Raw genomic sequence first — 18,890 nt, forward strand, 5'->3', positions numbered from 1 at the left:
TACATCAGCAGTTCAGGAGGAAGGAAATTCGAAGACTGTGAAGCTGGTAATCCAGTGCACGTTAGATTAGATTAAAAACTCTGATAAAGTACTGTAACTTCCCTTGAAGTAAATGAATCGCAGTCTTTGTGAACAAAATAAGAAAAAATATATATACAGTAAAGCCATAAATATTTGTGAGCCTTTTTATTATGTGTTTTTCGCCTATGAAAAAAAACGCAAACATTTTTGGCACGAATATCAAATTACACTAACAATGCATACTTTGTATATTGCAACAGGTCGCCAACATTTCTGGAGCACAACAGGTTTTATGGGTGTGATTCGCCAAATATTTATGGCTTTACAGTATGTAGCAAAGTGAAGTTCTGTTTGTTGCAGTGAATTCAGCCCAACAGCAACGCCTGCTGGGGGGAAATGAAACTGCATGAGTTAAGACTTCACCAGCATGTTCAGGGATCAGAACCATGCACTGTTTTGTTGACACAATCTGCAGCGTTGTTTAAAAGTAAAGGACTGCATCATCCTGTCCTGTCCTGTTAGTTTTCACAGCATTCAGAATTAGCACATTACTGGCATTCCCAGGACTATGGAAATAGTGTGTTTCCTCATAGTCAGATACAAACTAAGCAATAAAAGTTGTATAAGAGTTTCTAGTTAAAGCTTTGTGGACATATATCCACTCAATTTGAAGTTTCATTGTTCACCTGTAAATTTTTTTTGCTTTTGTTTTTCTTCAGGTGAAACGTCACGGGACGTTAAGCCAGGCTCTGGGGAGAAGATCAAGAAGCGAGTGAAGACTCCGTATTCCCTGAAGAGGTGGCGCCCCTCCACATGGGTCATCTCCACAGACCCGGTCAACAGCGAAGTGAACAACAACGGCCACCAGAGGGCAGGCCGCTCCAAGTCCAGCACTGCTGTATACATGGTGGGCGGAGGCACTGCCACGGCAACCGTTCCCATGGATAACGGAATGACCTGCCTGTGAACTGTTGACCTTTTTATTTCACTTCAAGTGACTTGATATGAAAAAGAAAACAAAAAGTAACAAAAATTACAAGCAGCTTAACTTCCCACCTCTCCTTCAAAGACTCGCTTTAAATAGAATTCAGCTATGCAGCAAATTTGCCGTAAAATGCTTCCATTTTTTATGTTTTTGTTTGAAAGCTTTTTTTTTTGCACTTTTTTATTTTGATATTTTTTATTACATCGTTAAGTCTCTTGTGAAGAAGGATAAAAAGAAAAAAATGACAATGTATTGATTTACAATCAACATAGACTACATTCTTTATATATATATATATATATATATATATATATATATATATATATATATATATATAGTTTATAAAAATATTCTTTAGGTTGACTGCTATGGATTTATGTTTTGCTGGACTATTTTTATTTTATGTATACAATGTAGATTTGTATGCAGATGCATTCATGAGTGTACTATCATTGTATTCCTCTTTTTGTATTATGTTTGAAATGTGCAATAGGCTTTAGCTTTGCAGTGCTATGGTTTAAATGAAATGTGTTCTACTTTTTTTGCATCAATCTAAAAGCAGTGCACTTACGACTGTGGTAAACCTACACCGTTCACCCCCCATTCGGGCCTCAGTTCTGGGTTTGTTACAAAACACAGAAACACAGATGACAATCCTCTGTTACTTGCTGGAGCAATTTGTAAGATTTAACAAATATAAAAAGGCTCCCTTTAAATTTCAGCAATGCTGCTGCAGGTCTGTAGGTCACAAATGCAATCATTAATTCTCTTGCAGAATAAAAAAAGGTATTAATGCTTAATACCCTCTCCATTTGCATTCTGTTTATGTTCTGTGTATTATTGTTCTTAATCCCCATTGTCTGCTGTACTGCAGCATGTTTAATAAAGATACTGGCCAATTTTACCTTTGGGGTCACAAGGGGTGTGCACCAGTCATCTCTTCCCCCTTGAAACAGAGTTGGTTATATATTTTCTTACCCCTAGTCTTATCCCTAGTTGTCAATTTTAAACTCATTACAGAAATCCTTTGCTTAGGCCTGCCCCAAAAGGTATAATATGGTGGTATTAAACATGCCAAATATCAAGAAAAGGTCATAAATGATGATCAGGAACACATAGCATGGGCTAATACAGAGATACAAAAAATATTATAATATGTATTAGTATGGTTAAATAAACATAATGCAAATTGAAAGGGTATAAAGTATACCTTTTTAAGATTTTCAAGACTAAACTATCTGCTTGACCTACAGGACCACACTGCAGGATATTTCCCTTCACTTTATTTTAAGTGTTGACATTACTGCTTGCTGGTCAGGGTCCCCTTGCGTAAGACATCAGCCTGGTTAGTAAGGGTTAATAGTTTCCATTAGAATGGTATGGTCTCATACTGAGAGCTGGTTGTTTCTTTTGTTCTTCATATCTGAGGATTGTGACAAGTCCAGGCCCCAGAGTTGAGGTTTCTGTGAGGGTGTGAAGCATTGCATAACTAGAAGACTAAATTAGTTGTGCTACATGTATGCCCTAACTTGTTAACCTCGTTAAAAGGATACTTGATGTCATCACCATTTCCCTAATATTCCATATCTTGTTGATTGCTTTAATAGCCTACTGTGTGTGTGTGTGTTATGTATGATTTTCTGAAGTTGTTGTTTCTGCTTAGATCATTATTTGCCCGGCTTACTAAACTATTCCAGCAAAGAAAAAGTCTGAAAAGATATATTGTTGGGAAGTATATAGGCGTCACGCATGAAAGTCCACTGGTGAAGCATTGTGCAGTGAGCCTGTGCAACACTGATATGCTTCCCATAAGCAAACCAAAATAAAGAATGGTATTGAACACACAGATTAGGATATTAAACAGGCAAGAAATGAAATGTTTAAAGTTCACATACTAGTTTGGTGTTCCAGGGATGAATCACGGCAGGGAAGGTGGGGGTGGAGAAGGTTGGGCTACCAAGTTCTCAATTAATTGTGACTCTAAACTCTATAATACAAACTCTTAACTAAAAAACCTTAATCGCTCTCTCTCTCAACCAGACAGACTTGGAAATTGAATCACAGTCTTGTACTGAACTCCCAAAAACGAGCTTGAACTCTTATTTTTAATTTTTTTGGCCTTGTTTATGTTTTGTTTATTCGTATCGTTTGTGTACAGTACTTAAGCTGTGATTATTCTCAGTCACTGCCAGAAGGTGGCAGCTTAGAAACCATATTTTGCAGACAGCCAAACATTTGTTTTAAATGTTACTTGTATTTACAGTCCATTATTACTACAAAGAATAATGTTTTTTTTTGTTTGTTCCATAAGCTACTGTTATCTATATAATAAGGGGACATGAGCTTAAAATCATGTCACTTGCTGTATTTTATTGCTTTAATTAGACTTGGCAGTTTTAGGTTTCTAAGGCAACTCGTATAAACAGCCACTAATAATGACTTACTCCACAGAACAGAGGTTTGACTAAACTTCTGTACATGTTCAGGTGAAACTGTCTAATTAACCAATTGTTTTTAAAGTTGTAACCTATGAAGTGATTACAGGTCACACCTCATGAAAATGTCATTCCAAGTTTCTTCCTGTATCATTCTGACAGGTTTGTCTTGGCCTTTTCTGTCATTTTTTAATGGTTTTCAAACAAGTTCTGTGAACTCCTTTGTGTAAATATCTCCAGATTTACAGTTTTATGAAATCCGCACTCTGAGCTAGATGTTAAGAGATGGTTTAATTTTTACATTGTAAGACTTGCTCCAAGTTCCAGAAATGTGTTACCAACCTTATGTTACCCTCCCTACCCTATTCTGAGCACAGCACCGCAGAGGCTTACACTAGCATTGTATTAACATGCAGAGAAGACACGCTGATGAGGACTTAAAATGTCTGAGAAAACGCATTGGTTGATTTCATTTCAGTGCTGTTTTCAGGGGTTGTAAGGCAATGCTGTAAACATGAATTTGAAAACTTTAAATACAGAAATGATACCAAGTTCATAAATAAAAATGCTTTTGTAGCTTAAACTTCTCACTACATGCACTATACCACACTCAACAACAACAACAAATAAGGGTTATGTTAACACTTTCTGTTAATGCTAAAATGAATTTGGAAGATCCTATGTATAACAACATGCATATATCTGTATATGTTATACTGCGTATACACTTACACCTAATGTGGAAAAGCCATGATGCATGTAGCAGCAGCACAGGATGGGACAACACCTTTTCATAATTCGTTGTTCTTTGTGACAAAGCTTTCTGAACTTCAAGTCTCGTAGGGCAAGTACAGTACAGTTTTAAATGCATTTCTGCTAGTGGTCGGTAACTACATTTGAAAATACGGCGAAGCAAACTCAATAACCTGACCTGCAATTATATTGTAAAAACCTATAACTGCCTATGTAATTATCATTATTTACCAGAGGCAATGAACATCTTTTCAAAAGCAATTGAGTGTCATTGCCTTGAAGAGAATGTTGATTCAGCAAAGAATACATAATTATTTCTTAGTATTATTTGACAACACAGTTTACAAATGGTAAAATTATCCACTTTTGTTTAAGCTATGGGATACCCAGCTAAGCTGTAAAAGTTGTGTTTTCTGAAATAATTGTAACTATTCAAGGCTACTTTTGTCTTCTGACTTCACTACAGAAGCTAAAAAATAAAATTAATAAAAGCCACTAAGACGTTTTCTGTTGATGTTTGCAAGTGAGTGCTTTGGTACTGAATGGATTGAACTGAATACTTTGTTCAGGAAATTTCAGAGAAGAACACGTGTTAAAATGAAATAAAAAAATAAAAGCTTGTTGTAAAATCATGCATTATTGGAATTAATTAAAGATTATATTAATGAGAAACTTGAGTGTTCTTTCTGTGGAAACGTGGAACTCATAATGTGTATGGCTTTTTTGAATTTGCACACAAAGCTGCTATGGAGAGGCTACGTAAGTCTGGGAGCTCCAATTGTTATTAGAGGGGAATGCACGCCATCTAGAGCTTGGGATTGTCCGAGACAGATTGATCCAACATAGCAACCCTTTAAAATGTTTACCACTGTATTTTTGCAGTTTTACCCTGCTTTTCCCATGATTATATTATGCATTTATCATATGTTGCCATGTTTATTAATATGCTTTACCATACTTGGCTATTCTTTACAATGTTACCTGTGTTTTACCATGATTTCACTGTGCATTATTACACTTTGCTTTTACAATGGGAAACTTTTATAAGGGAAGCAATCAGTAGTTCAGGCCACCAAACCCCGTTCCCTTGTGAGCCTTGCCAAAGGTAAAAGGCAGAAGACGCTCGTGAATTAACCTGATTACAGCACTGGATTTTCTTTCGATTGCTATAAAAAGATACTGGGGCTAATTTACATTTTAGGGTATTAAGGTCATCTGCTGGTTAGACCTCTAAAATAGATCCTAAATTGGCCACCTTTTAATTATTCAAACAAAGACAGTACAGTACTCACCCTTTATAACGCTGTAGGTTCTGTGCAATTTGTATCCCGTCTTATAACAGGAATACATGTGCTAGTGTAATGGCACTGGGGCAAACGAGAGCTATGTATATGCTGCCTGACAACGTTTTCCGCAGTATGAAGGGCTGCCTTATAACGAGGGAGCACTGTATTGAGACATGCTGCTGTTTATGACAATTGAATAGAACACACAATGTTCTGCATAGCTTTACGATCACAACATAGAAGTAAGAACATGACATTTTTCAATATTAGTCCAACACACAGATCCTTGTGATTTTTACTTGCATGTGAAGCAAACCACATGTCTTTGCAATGGCTAATGAGTCCAGAGGTAACTCATATTACTCAAGGGGTAACCTTTTAAAAGGGTTTTTTTTTTTTTTTTCTTGTTAGTTTAATCCTGATTGGATAGAAGCATGTAAGCCAACAGTGCAATCCCCATCATTTATGTACTAAGGTAAACAAAAAAATATTTGTATAAACGTTCAACTGTATTTGATAAGCACTGATTGATTGACAAGTAAACTGGCACTAAAACACTCAGTTTCCCTGGAGCACAACACACCATTCAGGTTCACATGCAGGGGAGCTCCTGGCTTGAAAAAAGACGCCCAAAATGCCAAATATATGTTTTTCAGAACTGAGTATATCATCAGTGTTCTGGCCGATAGTTCTTGGACAGCGTAACTGAAATAACCAAAAGCTAAGTAATACAATATACAAAACAACAAAACAAGGTTTTTTGAGGAAATTTCCTTTCATATATACCTTTATGGAGTGGCTAGAACCTTAGGTGCAGCTCTTGAACTTACATGAAAGCACCTGAACACAGACTTGAGGAATTGCAATAAGAACAACTGAGAATGATTGCAAGGAGAGTGAAAAAAAACCAACACAATACATTCTGAAGCTATTTCTTACTCTCTAACCGCGCTTTCGGTATGCTTTTACCCTGGTGTGTGCTTCTATAAGGATGTGTACAAGTTACACTTGAATTACCATCTTATCATCAAAGCCCTTTCCGCTGTTTCAGTCACTGACCTTCTCCACCCCCTGACCATGCCTTCACCACTCATCAGTTCCCCGCTGTCTCAGCTCATGGTTTTGAGAAGTTGGTCAAGCATATGCAACCTCCAACCTGCCCCCTTGACCCCTTTCTCACTCTGTTAGTGCTCTGGTTGTCTCATCTGTCTCTTTATTGTTCCTTGTTTGTTGTTCACAGCATGGCATTAGTTGATCCAGTTGCCCTAAAGGCAGCTATTGGAACTATCTTTAAAAACCATACCTAAACAGGATGCTCTTTCCAGCTATAGGTTTATATCTACACTTGGTCATTTATGTAACCAAAACCCAGTACATGCTGCACACTACGAATAAACAATCTTCAAAATTATTTTCTAAAATATACGAGTAATTACAGACTGTGCTACCATACAATGCCGTATGGGTCTTTACAAAAAAAACCTGCTACTGCAGAGTGAACCAGCAGGTGGTGCTGTCTCACAACTTGTCACAAATCCAGTAAGTCGACCACATGCCGTGTCAGTTATTGATTTTTATAACCTCTGTAAACAAAGAGCTCGTCTATAAAGAGGTAAGCTGTGGTAGATCCGTCACGAATCAAAAATGCTTAGCCAAGATCTGGATCTAAGAGGAGGCCATCAAATACTTGTGCTGGAACATACATTGAAAAGCTCATGACAATCCCAGAACCCATACTGCAATTTAAAAGACTTAGGCTTGAGTTTTACTCCCACAGTGCACTGCATGGAACTATGCAGCTGTCATTTTTTCCCCCTCTAAAGTGATACAAGTCATCAGCGATGACTGCAGGCGTCAGCTGAGGACCAGGTTAATTTGGCAGGATGAGGACCGTCTATAAAAAATCATTTGACAGTCTGTTGGCAAAATGTTTCACTAGAGTGCGCTGTTTCCTGTCCTCTGAATCTCAGAATAATTTTACTATACTAGAGAGCACGTGTGCGTCTGTTTCCAAAACAAAGCACATTGGTGCAAAGCTGCTTCAGCCCAGGTAATTCGTTTTAAAAGAAACCCGTTTGGTAAGTCCCTTCCCTCATACTCGCGTAAGTGGTATGCAATTACTGCCTTGGCTTAAGTGCCCGGACGGTGCAGCTAGAATACGATAAGTCCTTTACCAAGAGTAGCTTTAGTTTGAAAGGTGAAGATGACACTATTTCATAAAGAAGTACAATGACACTTTATTTATTTTAATATATTCAATAATGCTGCTTATCCCAGATGGCTTGTGCTTCAATCATACAGTGAAGACTTGATCCTAGACTATAGAGGCTATAATACTAAGTACATTTATTATTCGAATACCACCTATGACTATTAATTTAACAACTACTCAGGTAGCAGGTACGTAAGTATAGTAAGTAACATAAACTAAATGTTCTTTTGTGATTAATTGACATGAAGATCCGCTAGAGTGTGCCCTGGTCCAATCTCAGCACCAAGCATATACTTTACCGTGACCATTTCAATTCTTGCTCCTCTTAATTCTCTCAATCAAAACTCGGCTGTCCCTTTAAATGAAGGGAGGTTGGACTGTATGACGGTTGCTAACCAATAAGAGGCAGCGTTAAAACGGCAAAGGGTTGTGCTTAACCAATAGAGAAAGCTAGGCGAGGATCAGCCTTGCGGGGATGGCATTGTGAGCTCTGTAATGTGAAGGCGAGCTGGAGGATGAGAGCAGGTCAGACTGGGACTCGGTTTAGACACACTGCAACCCGCTTGCACGGGGTTATACAACTGGAGATAATAATAGAGGAAGAGCACGCGGTACGGACATCTTTTGGATTAACTACGAATCTAGTTTCTTTTTAAACCCGTTTTTGTTTGTTTTTAATTTTGTTCCATTTTATTTCATTAATTTTTTAAAACAAAACTGGCGTGATAATCGTAGAGAAATGTCTCGTAGAGCAAGGAGAAACGGTTCGCCCACTTCAAGTAGTAATTCATCTTCAGTCGGCAGTGGGGGAGTAGGTAGTAGTACCATTAGTAGTAATACTGGTGGTGGAGGAGGGGGCACTGCTGGGTGTGCGGGAATGGGGACGGGTAGCCGTTTGCTACCCATGAAAGCGACGGTGCCTTTCCAACTGAAGCCGCAACAGCAGACACAGCCAACCCAGCAGCAACAACAAGGCAGCAGCCCCACGCGCAACAACAACAGCGGAGAGACTGGCACGCGCACGTCCTCGCGCAACAGCAGAAGCCCCACTCGTGCTGCCAACCACTCCTCCTCTTCCTCCTCGTGCAGCAGCCCCACAGTGGGCACGCAGACTGTGACGTCTTCGCGCAACAGCCCCACGCGAAGCTCGAGTGGAGGGGGTGGGTCCACTTCTCGAGGCAGCCCCACGCAGCACGCGACGTCAGGGTCTACTCGGGGTAGCCCTACGCGACAACAACAAACATCACAGCAGCAGCAACAATACAATAATAATTCATCCTTGCACCAGCACGCGGTTCAACCACAAGGCTCCCCTTGCTCTTCTCCCACCCAATTACTGTGGGTCCCGGATTCACTGCTGTCAGCATCAACGGTATTGGCTCCTTCGTCATCCTCCTCATCATCCTCATCATTGTCCTCATCATCAGGTGGAAGAGTCAGACATCACAGGAGGTCTCCCGAACACAAAACCTCCCCCGAGAGGAAAAGCCCCAGCTCGCCAGGGTGCAAAGGTACGTGTGGAAGTGAGAGCTAGCGTGTTACTTACATGCTGCTGTCATGTTATTGTAACCTTCCGATAGACTGGGTTTATCTATATACGTAATAACATAATGTTGCATAGTAAGGGGTGCTTTCAAAAGCAAAAGGGAAGAGTCTACTGCACTGATTTGCTGCCTTTGGTCCTTTTCCAGTTATTAGTACTGTAACGTTACATGCTATGAATGGGTTCCCTTGTTGTCAGGAGTGAAATCTGTGCCAGGCATTTATGCCTCCCGAGAGAGCAAGCAGCATTTGGAGGCACCCTGTTAATTGAAAGAGTGGGTGATTTGACACTCCTAGTCTGCTTGCACAGTAAATGAAGCAGTGTGTTTAATAGGTGGAAGGTTTGGGGGTGGCCAACCAAGCCTAAACCCACTAATGATAGAGCATTAAAACCACTTCTGGGGAAAAAAAAAAAAAAAAAAAAAAATGTTGCTGCCATTTCCAGGGAGACGCAGTCTGCTGATTTCATTACATTAAAGGGCATGCCTGCAGATTTACTGCTAATGCCAGCATTGCCTCTAAACGCCTTTGGATACTCGCATCAAATGCTGATTAAGATTAAACCTTAAACCCTTATTTCCATTATTGCAATTGTGGCACGAAGCACAAATATGCAGCTGCAACTGGCCGTATATGGTGATTTAATCTCCAGAAGAATGGTCATGCGCTGCACAGATGACATTCAGCTCAATCTGTCGCAGTTCATTCCTAGAACTGCTGTTTTTAAAGCAGCCAGCACCATCCATATAGTCAAGTTGGAGGCCTGACAACAGTTTTAATCATGGTTGGGGGAGGGATATTGTTTGTTGAAGATTAACTTTTGCTGTATAAAAATACACCGCTTTTAATTCCTGTTGAAACATTTCATAATTTCTAAAGACTTGGAAGCCATCAACAAAAACTTATTTTTTTTTCCACATCAGTGCCCAGAGGAGCAACCTGCTGGGCCTGGATCTTTCTGAACTGTAAACTGTGAATTGGAGTTGGCCGATTTACAGGGTTACAAGATCTCTCTCTCAATTCGATTGTGATTGTTCATTTTTATTTTTTTGTTTATTTACAATTTATTATTTATACAGGATTGTTCTGAGTTGCAACATCTGGTTCACTCAGAACTGCAACTCTGCAGGGAGGTCACAAATATGGAGCAGAACTAAAATAAACTACTAACATTCTTTGATAAACAAGCAACATAGAAAAATAATTCTAGTTTAAACTTTAGTGCGTTTTACTAGGGCCACCCATAGAAACAATTTTGCTGTAACTTGACTCAGGTTTATAAAGCTGAGAAGGTGTTTCTTTTTAATTTTTTTTTGTATTATGGCCTAATTTCTTTTAGTATTGGTACACAGGTCACAGTGACATATGGAATTATCCATTTAGTCATTGTCAGTTAAATGGCAACTTGCAAAGACCCTTTTCCATGCAGGTTTTTGAAAAGTTTGAAATAAAGCTGTAAAACCTGTCTGCATGGATCATGTGTGCTATCCCTAGGCAATTTCAATGGCATTGAAAGAAAAACATGGGGAAACTATGCTGCAGTAATCAGATTAGCACCATGTAACTTGATATGGCATCCCAACCTTCCTAAATCAGGAATTATGGCTCTAAGCAATTGAAAAAGACAGTCAAATTGGTTGTCATTGAATTTATTATGTTTTTTTAATATATATATATATATATATATATATATAACGCCTCACTTAATAAAGAAATGTAAAGGTATTTTTTTCTACCCCTGCTCAAAAAAAAAGAAAGAAACACGCAACTCTGCCTATGTACATGACACCCCTGAAGAGTCTGCAACCTCAATCCAGCATGTAATACAAACTAATGTACGCCCACCTTAATAAGCAAATGTTATTTTATAATACAGTCCCGACAGACAACCCAAGATGAACTACTTACAGCACAGCAGTCCTTAATGTCCCTTTTTTTCCCAGCAGAGTTCAGTGCCAACACAGCAGGGGATAAAACAAGGGCTGTCTGTTTACCTCGTCGTCAGCTTGGATGGTGAAAACTTAAACCTAGAGGAACTTAGAGCTTTGCCGGTCACTCTAAGCGCTATCCGAAAGCTGACTGAAGATATCTTCTTGTAGGGGGTTTAGTTGTTTTGTTTAAAATGCCTTAAATCATTTAATAAAATATTGCAGCGTTTGTAAAGCATAGTATTATTAATAAAGGCCGCCCTCGTATAATCGGTGCCCTCGTTTAAGGGCCGCAATCATTTTGATCAATTTAAAATAAACGCTGCCACGCCAAATTGAAGTAATACTGTATGTGTATATTGTATTTCTAAATTTTGTAGGCTATCTGATCAATACTCATCAATACCTGTTCATGTGTTAAGCCCAGTTGAGGATCAATCCTCATTATAAAATGTGTCTTTTATGTACGCAAGCTTGCAGCACACGCTTTTATAAGTTTTCTTGTACAGACGTTTGTTTCAGTAAGAGCTTGAGACTCCTTTTACTTGTGAAGTGTTTGTAAATCTGTATCTAGTCCTTCAAAAGGGTGGGGGAACAGAGCACGTACAAATGAACATTGTTCCAAAACAGCCCTGAAAATCTGCTGTAACCTGTGGCAGTGAGACACCAGAAACCCAGAAATCTGAGTTCTGTATGAATATGCATTCCAGTTAAGTATCATTCCTATTGGGGTCAGTCTGGAGGTGCAGACTAGCATGGCATAGTATGTGGCACTTCACACTTCTCAGGGAAATATTACCCAATACATTTTTCTCACAAACACCCACAGGTTTTTTTTTTTTAAAACAGTTGAAAAACTGGCCAATCAAATTTGTAAACAGTTGCCATTTGAACAAATCTCATAAATGGCTCATGCTTAAGCCCAGAGTGTTTCCATCTCTTCCTTGTGAATGCCTCTGTTGGGAGACCATACTGTGAATCATAGCGTGATAATTGTAAAAAAAAAAAAAAGTTAGTCATTTTTTATCAAAACATCTTGGATTGTTTTCGAAGACCTACTGTGACCGTCTCCCTTTTAATAATACCAGTGCCGCTGGACTGTCACGGTAAAGCTTTTAAAATTGCCGTAGTTGGCCTAAAGATACCAAGGTCAGGTTGTGCAGAGTAAAGTTTCACTATGCAAGTTGAATCTTTATTAATATGTTGGTGTTTCCGTAAATAAAAATTAAATCAAGATTTACTGTATTGCTAAAATGAGGGTCATACAGTGCTAATCAGTTTTAAGTGATCAGTTATACTTTTCCATGATAACCACTTTATGATTTGCTAATTAATCCGTGAATAGGATTCTGGTCTCGCTTGCAAGACTGCAGTCAAGAAGGTTAGAAGACCCCTGATTTACTGTACAGGATATAGGCCTAATTAAGGCTTGCATTGAGAAGCAATTTAAACCAGGCATTTTTTTACACTATGATATTTCATTAATCACAGTGTAAAGGTAACATAGATCCAAATCTATGCCAAAATCGCAGCATTAAAATTTTGGGATTTTAATAGATTAGACACCTTTTATCGATTTTTAAAAATATCTAACACAATTACATTCTTTTCAATCATATGTACTGTATTAATTTTCTTTAGTCGACTATGATTAAATTGTGGTGTCTAAGCAGTAATTGTATATCTGCAATTAAATCTGCATTATATACAGCAATTACCCCTATTTTGGATACATTGGTATGCACACATATCTTGGGGACAGCAATATTGTATATGTGGGCAATGAGGTATAGATTATAAATAATGGTGATGATTGATTGCGAGCTGGAAACAAGATGAGGTCACAAAGACTACAGTTTCCACTGTTGGAATGCCATCAATCCTCTTGCACTGCTTGAAACCCTTAGCTTTACTGCAAAAAAAAAAAGAAAACTTTTTTTTTTTTGTTTGTCCTTTTCAGATTTCAATCCCAGCCAACAACATTTTGTGTCTAGCAGTTTGGCCAATGGTATTATTTTGTGCTTGCAACATTGTACACTGTACCATTTAATATAAAAAAAATGTTGATGATGCACAATGATCCAGTCGAGTGACTGGATTTGTCTGGATATGTGCAAATGGAAAATGTTACTGGTAGTTTTTATAAAGGTGAACTCAACAAAGTAGGCAACATCATTTTTTCTTTAATATATAACGTACCGCCAGACAGCACATTTATTGAAATACTGCCTTTGATCCCATCTTTCAGCAATACAGACTAATCCCTCTTTCAGGTTAGCTTAAATGTGTCCTAAATGTCTTGCACACTTTATAATTTGGGAGTGGTGGACAACAAAACCATTGCATAAAGGTTAACCGTAGTATAAAAGATTTTCGTGTAATTAATTTTTACATCCAGTCTGGTAGAAAAAAAAAAGAAATCAGTTTTACTGGATGTTTTACTGGATACTGATGTCAGTTTTAGATTAAATAATGTTTTATGTCTGCAGTTCTGCATCCTCCCTTGAAATGCTGTACTGTTTTCCAGAGTTGCAATTTAAATGGATTACTTGTTTGGGTACATTTTTCCTGATCTTGTATTACTACTAACTGAAATTGTCTGCTTAATAAGTTATCGGCTTTGCATAGCCTGCAGTGACAGAAACTCCAATAAGTATTTGTATTTCCAGAAGTCTGCCGCTGCTCTTCATTTGTAACCCTAAAACACCAAAAAAAAACACCTCATATTTACTAAAGGGGTCAGCTACTCTTCATAAGCCAGCTACCTTCCTGGCTTACATTGCTGAAATCTGGAATGCCGGGATGCCAACTCATAACCTGTTGCTACAGAGGTCTGTGTTCCAGTAGACATGAGACGGGGATTAGAACAGACTCTTCTTGAAGGCCCACACAGTGTTTTGTGGTGGGAGCATTCAAAATTGTGGTAGACTTTTATTGTTTCTGTGTCAGTTTGGTTTTGATTAAATATTTAGCTTTCATTAAACTGGTGTCACTCCACAGATTTTTCGTTTAAAATGCTTGAAGTATACATGTTGCATTCATATTTATTCATTTTATATATATATATATATATATATATATATAAAATACATATATATAAATGAATGCCCTGAATTTGCACCTTTTCTTTTGATGCTCAAATATAAGTGCTACGTTTCTTTTGATGCTCAGTGTGTGTGTGTGTCTATATATATTAGTTCTATCTAAGTTTTTTTCCTGGGAAAGAATATCAGGTGTATTCCAAGCTAAATGCCTTGCTATGGAAATGGCACGCTTTATTATCGTATGTTTTAAATCAGTGCCAGAAGGCTATAGGAATATCAACACCAGAGACTTATGACCATTTTCAATTCTTGCTGTTTCCTCATCATTTTGTTTCTGAAGCAACCAACAGGAACACAATTATAAGGGTTTTGTTTTTTGTGATGTATCTCTATAGTTAGACACACTTTTCTGATCTCCATAGCCATTACAATGTATACTGTAGCTACAGAGGCTCCATAGCTTTACTTTGTTTTATGGCTATGGTACTTAAATCATTTTGTAAACATGAAGGCACTAGACTAGATGAAATGCTTGTCTTTTTTACTTGTTTTCTTATAAGGTTTTGAAGTTTATGAATGGGTTAAATATTTCGGCCTGCTTTTGGCAGGCTCTGCACATATGGTTCCCACGTCTACAGTATTGGGCTAACAGTACACTAATGCTCCGTTATGGAAAATGATTCAACCTTCAAGTTTAGGATGGAGAACTGTGTCCACACATCCCACAATGGACATCACATGACCATGTCTTTGTGCTAAATTTCCAAATGTTTGAAGGCTGTGCTAGAACTTATATCTGTTTTTGTTATGGTTTTCTTTTTTTTTTGAGGGGTACTAAAAAACTATGAACTTCTAGTGTAAATGTGCAGTATGAACCTACCTTACAGTATACTGTACAAGTCCAGTTTAACCATTAAGGAATAGTCACAAATTCTTCCAAAACCATTTAAAACTCCTTGCACACTGTTACTGGATAAAGTTTCCCCAATCCCTTGATTTCAACATCGTGTCTGCTGTGTCATCATAGCCTTAATGAACTGAACTCTTAAAAAGTTCGTGGATTGCTTCTAAAAATGCCAGATGTATGTATGTATGTATGTATGTATGTATGTATGTATGTATGTTTGTGTTGTATTCATCACAGTGAAAGCCATTTAGAAACAATGTTCAAATCATCCCTGAATTAGATCATGGTTTAGTCTGTGTGCAATTGTATTGAATTGAAGCCCTTGAAGATGATATTGGTTCTTAAAAAAATAAGAACAAAATGCTCCCAATTGCCCTGAGACCTCACTGAAAGCAAGACATTGTCAGAGGTGAGGAAGAAGTGAAGTTATGACTGCCTAAAATGAATTACTGGTAATTGGAGGGGGGAGGGGGGGTTAGAAACCAATGTTCCATAAAGAGATGTGTGTAGCAGTGCAGCTGTAGCCACAGACAACACAAACAGGTGTATTTAGGAGACTGAATTCAAAAAGTGTTTAAGAGCTTTTCCCACGGACTGCTTTTGGCTCGGTACAATGAAACTATCTTTCAATTTCAGTCAATGCACCTGCAGGGGAATGCCCCTACCTATTACTACACATGTTAGGGGAACTTAACAGCTGTGTCTACTGAATTGGAGGGAATCCCCCTCGAACTGAAATCTATTGAAGATTTAAGGTGGAAATGCTTACTATTGTACCAGCGCAACTTAAGTACAAACGCTACATAGTAACTGAAACAATGCTGTTGTGAAGTAGACATTAGGTAACCCTTGAAAAGGATGGTAAGTGCTGTCATTTTAAGTGATTCATTCTGGTGTACAGTAGCTCACACAATTTATAGTTCACAAAGTAAATTAAATATTAAGAACAACATTAATGACTAATCTAAGTACATTTTTCTTTCTCCGGGATATATTATTCCTGAATTGCTGTAAAAGTTAAACAGGTGTATCTCATGAACATGCTTTAAGAAAGCTTGGGGAAGACTGGTCCGCAGATTCAATGTGCATTGGTGCATGCAAGTTTCTTTTAGTGTGTATCTGTCTGTAAAAATGTAAGGGTAAGGGGCCTATAAGGATTTAAAACCTGATGGTATCCATGTCCATATCCATATACATTTAAATCAATTGAATACACCTTATTAAGCGGCAGAATTAGGCAATGTGTAATACAGTATATACACTGTATAGAGCTTACACATGCAGAGCATCGCAGTGCAGTGTCGGCAGCAGACGTGTGATCAAATTAATAAACTAGCACCATAGATCTGTATACTTGGCACAGTATTACTACTAAAATAAGCTTCAATGGATCAGTAGTTTTGGCTCTCATTCTTATATCCCAAGGTTTGGTGGTCTTCACCCCCAAATCTAAAGTGTGAAAATCTCTTAATGGTCTCTATATTAAGAGGAATGAGACATGCTGGTTTTTGTACGTAGCGATAACTGACCGATTCACACTTTATCATTTGGGGGAGGCGACCAAGAGATATAACAATGTGAACCAAAACTCTTTTCAACAGATAGTGGCAACAAAACCAATTCATAAAGGTTAACCATGGTATGAAAGATTTGCATGCAATGTATTTTACATCCAGTCTGGCAGAAATAAATAAATCAATTTTATTGGATGATTGCCCATCTTCTCTATTTTCTTAGTGAGCAAGTTTACATTACGATTGACAAAACTCATATATGGAAGCTTAAAGACAGCAAAAAGATTTAAGTCTTCAGTGCTTAGTGATGCAAATGTTAAAAAAAAAAAAAAAAAAAATGGTTGGATGTCGTTTTAAAGAAAAGAACTCTGTACTGAATAATGAAAGTACGTAGCTAAATAAGATAGCTTTTGTCTCTTGGTTAGGACGGGAAGTTGGCATTAGATCATGCAATTGTGTTTATTTTGGTGACCTATCGCTGAAATGTTATGTAATCCCGTGGAGAGGGACACACTGGCTCATTCTTGGAAGAACAAAACCAGACAATGGGAAAAGGGAATTTAAAGATGACACAACTATCAGATGCTGTTGTGCTCTGGTACATCTCTGACTGTTTACAGTATTGCCATAAATAGCTTACTGTATGTGTGTGTGTGTTTTTTTTTTTTTCAAACTGGAGTGCAAGTTATCTCATTGTCGAGTTTGTATCTACAGGTAGCTTGGTACTGTAGCAAGTCGTCAAAATAAGTGGTGCTACTTATGCTAAAGTCACATTGCGAGTGTGACCTTCAGTTCCTATAAGCAGTTTATTTTGTAATTAGAAAAATACATTATGAACTTATCTACTACACCAGGGGTCTCCGACCCTGGTCCTGGAGAGCCCCTATCCTGCAGGTTTTATAGGTGTCTTTACAAATGTGGCTAAAGATCTGGAACACGTTAATCTCAACTAATTAAGCCAATAATTGGTGCAATTAAGTAACTGAGAACTCTGTTGAAATGAAAACCAGCAGACCTAGTAGCTCTCCAGGACCAGGGTTGGAGACCCCTGTACTACACCAGTCAGGAAACTCCTTTCCAGGGCACTGCCATGTGGCAGACGACTATGGATACTGTACATAGAAAAATCGAGTTTTAAAAAAGGAAACGGAAGGAAAGCCAAACATTGGAAAATTTGGATACATGTGTGAAATGTTAGATTAAAATAATGGTTAAGGCACTGTTTACTGGTTTCTAATCGCAATAAAACCCTGATTATCGTGCAACACGGTCAGCTACCACATGGTAATGCCCTCTGATCAGGGTTCTGTTGCGTAATTACTGTAGCGATAAGTAGCTTTAGACTCATTAATAAACAAACGCAATTCAGTTATATAAGCTTTTTTATTTTTGTCTAGTGACACTCTGGTACCTCTGAATTGATCAGCTTTTGCTAATTCTTACAGTTCTACTTGCAATTACTGTTTTTCTGATGGCTGTTCTGCTTCAGTAACATGGTTTCTTGCTTGCTAGTGAAGCAGCCATGCAGCTTTTGTGGAGACAACAGGGTTAAATATTTCTTCCTGTCTGTTCAGAGGAAGCAGGTTCTCATTACCCGCTGAATATTCTGCTCCCTTTTGAAACCACTCCTTCTGGAGCTAAAGAGTTTTGCATGCTGTAAGAAGGTACTGTGTGTGTAATAAACCATAGCATTATGCATTGTTTCTTAATTGCTTCTATAAAACGGAAGCTGTCTTATGCTAGCTTGTCTGATGGAGGAAACTGTACCGTGGTAGTGTAGCATACATGCATGTCTAAAAACCAGGGCACAGCACCCTTTCAAATTTTTTTGTCAAGAGTGCAGAAACCAGGAGCATAAAAAATAAAATAAAGTTTAGTTTTTTTTTGTATTGGTGTAGTAGGATTACAGCGGATTACACTGATACAGGAAGTTGTTCCTGAATATTCAGGACCTAATTCTGAAAGCAAGGACAATATTGTTTCTGTCTTGTCCTTTAGCAGTGGCTACAGCAGAGATATAATAATGTAAACACTGCAGAATTCTTTAACTGTATAAAACTAGAAATAATCTAATTTAACTGTGCAATCCTGTAACTAACCAAAAGATTTAATTATGCAGCTGTTAACCTTATGCAGCAGTTTAATAACAAAAACTATGATAGTGTAGAATTATTTAATGCCAAAAACCATCAGTTATCTTTTTCAGTATTTTAAAAGCTATAAAAGCAGCTTAACTGAAATTCAGTCCTATTTAAGAAACAAC

General features: G+C 37.9%; 2 protein-coding genes across 2 annotated transcripts in view; both read left to right on the forward strand.

Annotated features, from left to right (window-relative positions):
• The window catches only part of LOC117407627 (bone morphogenetic protein receptor type-2-like), a 91,165-nt gene extending 89,870 nt beyond the window's left edge, over positions 1-1,295 (forward strand). The window contains exon 14 of the mRNA XM_034924289.2: positions 741-1,295. Coding sequence (XP_034780180.2) covers positions 741-988 — 248 coding nt within the window. The 3' untranslated portion in view covers positions 989-1,295. The remainder of the gene's footprint in view (positions 1-740) is intronic.
• Positions 1,296-8,080: 6,785 nt separating this feature from the next.
• Positions 8,081-18,890, forward strand: part of LOC117411578 (protein FAM117B-like) — a 71,865-nt gene continuing 61,055 nt past the window's right edge. The window contains exon 1 of the mRNA XM_034019233.3: positions 8,081-9,203. Within this exon, the coding sequence (XP_033875124.1) occupies positions 8,432-9,203 (772 nt within the window). The 5' untranslated portion in view covers positions 8,081-8,431. The remainder of the gene's footprint in view (positions 9,204-18,890) is intronic.

Source organism: Acipenser ruthenus, chromosome 10 (assembly GCF_902713425.1).
Source record: "Acipenser ruthenus chromosome 10, fAciRut3.2 maternal haplotype, whole genome shotgun sequence".
Lineage (NCBI taxonomy): Eukaryota > Metazoa > Chordata > Actinopteri > Acipenseriformes > Acipenseridae > Acipenser > Acipenser ruthenus.